The sequence below is a fragment of the Nanorana parkeri genome, unplaced genomic scaffold, assembly GCF_000935625.1.
Source record: "Nanorana parkeri isolate BGI_ZX_2015 unplaced genomic scaffold, ASM93562v1 scaffold591, whole genome shotgun sequence".
Classification (NCBI taxonomy): Eukaryota; Metazoa; Chordata; class Amphibia; order Anura; family Dicroglossidae; genus Nanorana; species Nanorana parkeri.
In genome coordinates this window covers 165,577-174,917 of record NW_017306859.1, presented here as the reverse complement: position 1 = coordinate 174,917, position 9,341 = coordinate 165,577, and the positions used below count along the sequence as shown (strand labels likewise).

The 9,341-nt window shown below is 43.1% G+C and overlaps 1 protein-coding gene across 1 annotated transcript in view; it reads right to left on the bottom strand.

Annotated features, from left to right (window-relative positions):
* The window catches only part of DDX4 (DEAD-box helicase 4), a 72,821-nt gene that overhangs the window by 42,129 nt on the left and 21,351 nt on the right, over positions 1 to 9,341 (bottom strand). The window contains exon 8 of the mRNA XM_018562676.1: positions 5,291 to 5,359. Within this exon, the coding sequence (XP_018418178.1) occupies positions 5,291 to 5,359 (69 nt within the window). The remainder of the gene's footprint in view (positions 1 to 5,290; positions 5,360 to 9,341) is intronic.

Here is a 9,341-nt window from a genome sequence, read left to right as displayed (position 1 = left end):
GTGTTTGCTGATGATACGAAAATTGGGAGGGCAGTAGACACAGATTTAGACATTTTAACATTACAGGAGGACCTGGTTAAGATTGGGGAGTGGGCAACTGTATGGCAGATGAGGTTCAATGTTGATAAGTGTAAGGTAATGCACCTTGGAGTTAAAAATAGGCAAATGGACTATACACTCATGGGTATGCAACTAGGTAAGTCTGAAATGGAGAAGGATTTGGGGGTCATTATAGACCGCAGAATGAAGAACAGCTTGCAGTGCCAGGCTGCTGTAAACAAGGCAAGCAGACTCCTGTCTTGCATTAAGAAGTGGATGTATTGCAGGGACAAGTCTATAATTTTGCCTCTTTATAGATCCCTGGTTCGGCCACATCTGAGTATGCGGTCCAGTTTTGGTCACCAATACTAAGAAAAGATGTCCTTGAGCTGGAAAAAGTCCAGAAGAGGGCAACCAAACTAATTAAGGGGTTCGAGGATCTGAACTATGAAACAAGGTTGTTAAAATTTAATATGTTCTCGTTGGAGGTTAGGAGATTAAGGGGGGACATGATTTTCATGTATAAACTACTCAAGGGTGACAGCAACCTCAGTAACAAACTGTTTACTGTCAGCTCTGTAACAAAAATCAGAGGGCACAACCTAAAATTGGTGGAAAAAAAATTTAAACACAGGGCGCAAGGTGTTCTTCACAGTTAAGAGCGGTTAAGGTCTGGAACTCGCTGCCGCAGGACAAGTTCCTGGGTGACCAGAACATTCAGGGGTACAGGTATAGCTAACAGAAAAATCACGCATGGACTCATACACGCACACATCAACTCCTAAATGCACACACACAATAGGTTGGACTTGATGGACCTATGTCTTTATTCAACCTCAAATACTATGTAACTATGTCCCCTGGGGTCATTATTATATGATGATGGTCGTCCTATGGGGTCATTATGATATGATGATGATGGAGGTCCCCTGGAGTCATTATCTGATGTCCCCTGGGGTCATTATTATACGATGATGTCCCCTGGGGTCATTATTATACGATGATGTCCCCTGGGGTCATTATCATACGATGATGTCCCCTGGGGTCATTATCATACGATGATGTCCCCTGGGGTCATTATCATACGATGATGTCCCCTGGGGTCATTATCATACGATGATGTCCCCTGGGGTCATTATCATACGATGATGTCCCCTGGGGTCATTATCATACGATGATGTCCCCTGGGGTCATTATCATACGATCATGTCCCCTGGGGTCATTATCATACGATCATGTCCCCTGGGGTCATTATCTTCCCCTGGGGTCATTATGATATGATGATGATGTCCCCTGGAGTCATTATTATATGATGATTGTCATTATTATATGATGATTGTCATTATTATATGATGATGTCCCCTGGAGTCATTATTATATGATGGTCGTCCTCTGGGGTCATTATTATATGATGGTCGTCCTCTGGGGTCATTATTATATGATGGTCGTCCTCTGGGGTCATTATTATATGATGGTCGTCCTCTGGGGTCATTATTATATTATGATGTTGTCCCCTGGTGTCATATGATGTTGTCCCCTGGTGTCATCATATAAACACCTGAGCATGTCCCCTGGTGTCATTTTATTATGATTATTCTATGCAGGGAAAGTGGTAGGTGGAAAATTATCCACACATTTACCATGAAAGGAGAATTATGGGGAGTGAAATGCGCTCTTCCCCCTAGTTACTGAAGCAGTCACAGGTCGGCACTATTGATCGAGAACTGAGCGATCACGTACTGCTCATCACTCCAGTTCCTGCACTCACTCTCTCTGCAGAGGGCCGTGACTGTCAGTCACGTCTTTCCGCAGTGAGGAACGGATGGGCGAGGGGGCGGGCACAGCCTCTAGAGGTGGGTTGGTGGATCTGGACAATATCTTTGGATCAATCCCAGCTGCAGCGTGGCTCTGCGCTATCATATAGCGGCAACTTTCATGAATGGGTGTGGCAGGTAGGATGCGGGGGGCCCAAGAAAATGTTTGCTCGGGGGTTCAATCAATGTAAAAGACCGCCCTGTTAGTTATCTGCGTTCTGGTCTGAAAAAATAGTGCGTTCCAGCAGCTGACCACTCTGGAATGCACTGTTTATGGTGAGAACAAGCCCTCGAACCAGATAGCTCTGTATATCCGAGTGGAAAAGAAATTACAAGCATTAAGAAACGCATCGCATGTAACATGAGAAGCTGCAGTCATCTAATCCATAAAATTAATAAAATGTGGATCAAGTCCAGCAGTTGCCTATTCTGTACTTTTTGTGAGTTTGGGAAATAAGGAATGTAGTTAATGGTTGCAAAGCTAAACCAGTTTTTTGTTTTTCAAAACAAAATCTGGAAAGGGATACAGGGACTTAAAGCATCTAGGAACCAGAATATGCTCATCTGAAATTGCCTAATTCTTATATAGAAAAAAAGCCTATGAAAAATAGGTTGAGGGGAAAAACCTTGCAGACCCGCTCAGGTTTATGTGAACCTAGACTAGAAATTGCAGCAGAATCCTCTACTTTTAAAAAGGAACGCACAGCCTCAATCAATGATGAAACAGGACCACAGGACCACCGCAGAATGACCATAAACGACCTACTTCAGGACACCTAGAGACACTCCAAAGATTTTACTTATATGGTGTGACTCAGTTTAGTCGGCTAGAGACTCCGAGGATTTACTAAATATCCAATATGAATCAACTAGCAGCTCTTGCTAGAATCTTCAACAACAAAAAGCGAAGAGACGGACAAATCCATTCTCCTGAGGACACTAAATGAAATCAGCAGGTGGGAGGGTTATATCCTGAAAGTGACAGGCTGTTTGCCAAGAGTCCATTTCTCCTAGAGGCAAAGGAAACTTCCTGCCAAGCAGGAAGGGAGGAGCACACAGGTGCTGAAACCTCATACTTCAGGGGAAATCACCAGGAGACTTAATACAGAAGGCAAAACTGGGCACCACTAAAACCAGTGTGGTCAATAGGGACACATTCAACACCATTATGGGAAAGCCCCAAAACCGTCCCAATGGGGAAGGTCCTGTAGCACTCAGGAAGCATCCAACAGAAGGCTGTAGAGTGCACCGACACACAGGTGGAACATCCATGTATTTGATTGTTTAAAGATCTCGAAAAGAGAATTCCTCACATTCCACAGCTTGTCCTGGCTGCTAATGGTCGTTTATAACACCCATTATAAAATATTTACTTGTTATTCCAGGCCTGGCTGCTAATGCCATTATGGCGGGTATAATAAAACCCTAATCCAATGACCAACTAGCAGATCAATTCGATTCCACTAGACAGCTCAGCTAATCTCCTAAAGATCGCCTGATCTGATAAGGAAATGACCGGTATCTTACCCCTACCAACAAAAATCTGTTGCAAAATTCACTCTTCATAAGTTAGGACCCCGGGGTGATACATTAATAAGGTACCGTATATACTCGAGTATAAGCCGTCCCAAATATAAGCCGAGGTACCTCATTTTACCACAAAAAACTGGGAAAAAATATTGACTAGTGTAAGCCGAGGGTGGGAAATGAGGCAGCTACTGGTAGATAGATACCTGGTATATATACTAAGAATATGTATGTACATAAAGTGGATCTTTACCCATATCTTTACAATAACAAAAAACACACCTTTAGAAATATTTAGTAATGACAATCTACAAACACATACTTCTAGATCATTGCCGGTGTTGTATTCTTTGCACACCTTATTTCTCTTTTCTTCCACACTCATCTGAAATTGGCCATCTTTACAAAAGGCAGATTACTAGCTCTCCTTTGCCTACCTGGATTTCTGGCACGTGTGACTCGGACATGTGACCATGTACATAATCTCACGGGAGGAGAATGCCTTTCCCTGAGATCTCGTGAGACTACGGATGAGATTTCCCAGCAATGCTCTGCTGATAAGGCAATACCAGTGTGCAATGCTTTGGCAAACTGAAGCCATTTTGCCCTTTCAAAGCAGGAAGTGAATGCTCTGCAAGTGTAATTCACAATCACAGCATTTTATACCTAACAGGTCTATGTTAATAATCATACATAGAGGGATGCATTGGTAGAATTTTTTGAGTGTAAAGGTCCGCATTAACCACTTCCGGGCCACAATACGTCTATAGACGGCGGCCTCCAGAAGTGGTTAAACCAATAACATGGCTGCTGCAGCAGCCATGTTCTTGGTGTCATTTTTAACAGCCAGCGATGGCAGTGAATGTACAAGCGATCCGGCGGCTGTATAGCCGCTAGATCGTTTGAACCTTCCAGCCGCTGATCTCTCCTCTGATTACTGGACCCGGAAGTGGTGTATTACACCACTTCCGGTGTCACTGCTTACAGTCTCCAGCTCTTAGAGCCAGGAGAAGAAGCTGGGGAAGCAGATCTCTGCTTCCTCAGCTTCTTTGGGGTCCCTAGGTGACATTAGGGGTCTGAAAGACCTCCGATGTCTCCATAAAGAGGACCTGTCACACCCTGCTATTACATAGGGTGCTTGTTAGCCCCCTAAGTTATTGCAAAAGCATAAGTATTTAAAAAACCAAAAACATTTTTAAAATGCAAAAACATTTTTTTAAAGGTCCCCACGTGCGGCAGGTTCTGAATTGCAGGGCAAGATTGCTCTAACCCTTCCACAGACCACCTACATTAAGGCAGAAGTGTTTCCTGGGTAACAGTTGCATTGGCAACAGTATCAAGAGCAGGTCCAAAGGATAGACATCTCTCAAACTGCAACAAAGCTCTTTTGAAGGAACAGCATCCACAGCATGCAGAGTGCTCTACGGAATTGCACAGAACTCAGGTCCACGCAAAAGTTTGGATGTCAGCAACAAATAGTCATTGCTGAAGCACAAGGCTCCAGACATTTGTTCCAAAATCTCACTGACATAGGGGCCTGCAAAGTGCTAACACAGACAGTAGATATAAATTCACTTTATAGCCATCAAATACCTTTGCGAAACCAGATATTACTTTGTAAAAGTAGTGGTGACATTGTGCTGTACCATAGCTCATGCAGAGCTGTAGGAGAGACATAGTTGGCCTCATCCACTACAGACTGCCTGCAAAAAAATACAGGAGGGGGCAGGGACCAGGTAGGTATTGCCTATAATGTCATTAAGCACAATGCCATGATAGCGGTGATCCCTGAGATGGTTAATGAGGTACAATACTAGCTGCATTTCCTTGCTAGTTAGGTAAATGTGTAAAATAGTAAATCACTGAGAACGCAGTTCCTAAATGTAATGCATTTCCTTTGGAAAACATACCAGAAAATGCAGAACCTCCTCTACCACCCCTCCGTCCTCTTCCAGAACCAGATGAATCATCATTAAAACCTACCAAAAAAGAAATAAAATTGAGAATTAAAATGTAGAATTGTGCAGCACACTCCATCACATTTTAAGGGGTTTTAGACTGGGGGGGAAACAATAATAACAATGTGATTTTTTTTTTTTTCATTTTTTTTTATGTCAAACTACAGGTGCAACTTGGATGTTTGTCTTACTGGTTAAAGTCGTTTCTTGTGGTACATTGCTGAACATGGCGAGTAAACTGCTGAATGGATAGGTTATGCAGCTACCTTGAAGGTAATGGACACCACTCTAAACATAAAAAACAATGCACTTTAACATGCATTGTTCAGACTTTTGCGGAGGCTGCGCGATACAAAAGCACACGTCCTGCAAAATTGTACAAGCAAGCTTTTTCGGTGGATTCCGCACAGTCGTGGCTATAGTAATATCCTCAAACGAGAGGAATCCATGCAGTTGTAAAATATTTTTGCGTGGAAAACCACGCAGGTACCACAAACTATATGCGTGAATGGAGGCTCAGTGTGCCTCTGTCATTCATTCAAAATGGATTTTACAGGTCAAAAGTCCTTTTTTTCTGAACACTAGACACAGGGAGTTTATTCTTGAATGGATGGGACACCTGAAGGCAGAACAGGTAAGCAGCATAAACAGCAAATGGCAGCTAATAGGCCTGTGAAAACAAAGCCCACCAAAGACCACGCAAGAGGCACACAAGAGCCACCTGGAAAAACTTGCAGCTGCAGCTTCCATCCACAGAGGCTTTAAAGTGAACCTGGTAAACTTTGGAAAATTTGGACAGAAGACCAGGCGACAGCCTTACAGATTTGGGATACCACTGTTGTAAGGCCCAAAGAGCCTTACAACAGCCATACCACTAACACTCCTAGTAGAATAGGTCATTCCCAGAAATGGGGGAAATTTACCCATAAACCCACAGGCCTGCGATAATTTGCCAAATCCACCTAGAAATAGTGGAGCAAAAAGCTGACTGCCCCATATGGAGGCCCTCAGGAATGACAGAGGGAGTAAGACTAGTAGAAATGTAAACCCAGACTACATCCAAACAGTGGAGAACAACCTCTCATTATGATTTTTAGTAGCAGGACACATGGTAGGATGATGCCCTGGTTAAGGTGGAAGGCACCTTAGGATGAAAGGAGCGCCTACTCAAGTAACCCTCTGCAGAAATGCCTTCAACCGAGATTAAGGGGCAAGCAGCCTCTGGAAAAGAATTGCAGGATTTCGGCCCTTGATAGTACTCAAGGTTAACAGTGGTCTAAACTGGAGGAAAGATGAGAAGCATCCCACAGAAACTTCCTGGGTTAAAACCTCCTTGCATTGCACCAAGTGAAATAAGCGTCAAGTGCACTGATCTTTGAGTTGCACAGCTTCTGGTGCCTTCCTGACAGTTGATGTAAGCCATGGATGTGGTACTGTCCCGGCTGGGTGGCCGTATATTTGGGGGATCAAGCATCAATGAACATTCAGGGGACAACAAAAATTAAACTGAACTCCAGGATGTTGATAGGGAGTTGAGATTCCCACGACAGCCTGGTTCCTTGAACCAAGAGGTTGTCAGGGACTGTTTCACAGCCTCAAAAGCTGGCATCAGTTGAAAGCATCTTCCAGATTGGGAGGAAGGATTTCCCAATTCCAATACCATAAGAAATACAAGCCAGGGCAAACTAGGCCTTGTTCGACAAGCCAATGGGGAGCTAATAGGACTAGACCTGTTTGTCACATGCAGCCAGAATACTGCACTGTATGAACCTGAAATTTAATTGCACATAGGTAACTGCATTGAAGAGGGCCACTATTAAATCCAGCACCTTCATGCAAAAGCAAACAGTCGGGCGACTCTTGTACTGCAGGGACCGAGTATGAGGGCAGAGAGATAGATCTTCTACAGAGGAAGAAAGACCCTGGACAGGGCCATGTCCAAGACTAGGCCCATGTATTCAAAGCAATGAGAGGGTTCCAGCAGTGACTTATGGAAATTCAGGACCCATGCAAAGATCTGCAGGGTTACCTAATAAATCCACTGCTATTAACATACGAAGGGCATATTTGAATATGCAAGTACCTATAGACAATACTGGTAATAGAGCATTGTTGGCATTAGATATAAAGGCATTCAATAGTGTTGAATGGAGATATTTAAAGGGAGATGCTATCCGTATTTGGGTTTGGACCTCGATTTGGTGCTTGGATACATCATACTCCCTCCAGTAAGATTAGGATTAATAATTCTCTTTCTCCTGGCTTTTGTTTACAGAGGGGCACCAGACAGGGTTGCCCTCTTTCTCCCTTATTGTTCACATTGGCCATTGAACCTTTAGCTGCTATTAGACAGTCTCCAAATGTCATAGGTTTTAGAAGAGGTGTGGAGGAAGATAAACTTGTACTATATGATGACACCCTGCTTTTTCTTGCAGATACTCAGTCTTCCTTGCGTAGTGTTATGGTACATCTGTCAGACTTCGCTATATATTCCGGCCTTTTAGTAAACTGGGATAAATCCAATTTGCTTCCTATAGACCCTTTACCAAACCAATTGGCAGCAGATCAGTCTTGTATTCCTGTATGCTCCCGAATTATCTATTTTGGTATTCAGATGACTCCCCAACTTACAGACTATGCCACACTTAATCTTTCTCAATTATTGCATACATTTAGATCTCAAAGAGTTGCCTGACTCAAATAACCCCTTTCAGTGGCTGGGAGTCAATCTTATCAAAATGATCTAAATTTGCCACAATTGTGAAATATCATGCACAATCCCCCAATTTGGTTTCCCTTAAAAAAACATTTAGGCAAATCGACAGTATTTTCAGGGACCTTATTTGGAAACGAAAGCAGGCCCAATTAAAGTTAGTAACTCTACAAAGACCTAAGGATTTGGGAGGCTTAGCGCTTCCTAATCCTTGGCTTTATTTTCTTGCCTCCCAACTACAACATTTCTCTGGCTAGGGGTGCGAGGTGATGCATGCACAATCGTTTTGTTCTTTACAGTATCTTTTTGATGGCTATGACCCTTTGGGTACCTTGGAGTCGGACCGGTCCTCTAAAAAGTTTTGCCATCTTGCCTCAATTTATGGGACATGTATGGGAGACTGCTAAACGACGCCTACATACTTTGGGGTATACTAGATTGTTACGCAACACATCTAGAGTCTGCATACTTGCAATTTTTGATTTCCCTTGGAAGGATTTGTACCTCAAATTGGCTATACAAAGAGCCTTGTTTACCGCTAGGAGATTGCTGGCAAGCAAATAGATATGCCCAATCCCTCCCTCATTATCCAAATGGATTTCTGAGTTGGATAAAATTGTAATGTTTGAATGCATTACTTATCAATATAGAGGGATTGGTGAAGATACATTTTTTTTACTCTGGTCCAGACGGCTACACTATCATACACATTAACCCCTTCGTGACTGACGTACAGTGTACGTCGCCAGCATCGGGGCTGTTTAATGTGTGGGCGCTGCTTCTAGAATTTCTTCATATTATTATTTAGACATATGAGGGTCGTATATGTGAGCTCAAGATATAATTTGACTAATCCAGTTTCAAGTCGGTTTCTTTTTGAATTATATCAGTATTGTAAATGTTTATATATTATGCCCAGGTGATTTGACCAAAATGAGAGTTCCTGGATATTGTTTTATCGATATGTGCATATGGTGGGTGTGGAGTGTCTCTCCTCTCCCCCCTCCCCCCCCCTTTTGTTTTATTGGTTTTGGTTGTTTCTGTATTTAGGTCATACATTTTTCTTTTATATCGTCTGTTTAAAAGAAAAACTTATATATGATATATATAACCAGGGCTCGAAAAATCCACTCGTCCGTGACGAGCAGACAGTGGAGCCCGACGAGCTGCCTCCCAGCCGGCCGTTGTAATTACACGGCCGGCCGGGAGCTTAACACAGTCAAGCGATCGAGCGTCTCTATAGACGCTCGATCACTTGTATCAGCATCTGTGACTGCCGTGTTCGGTCCC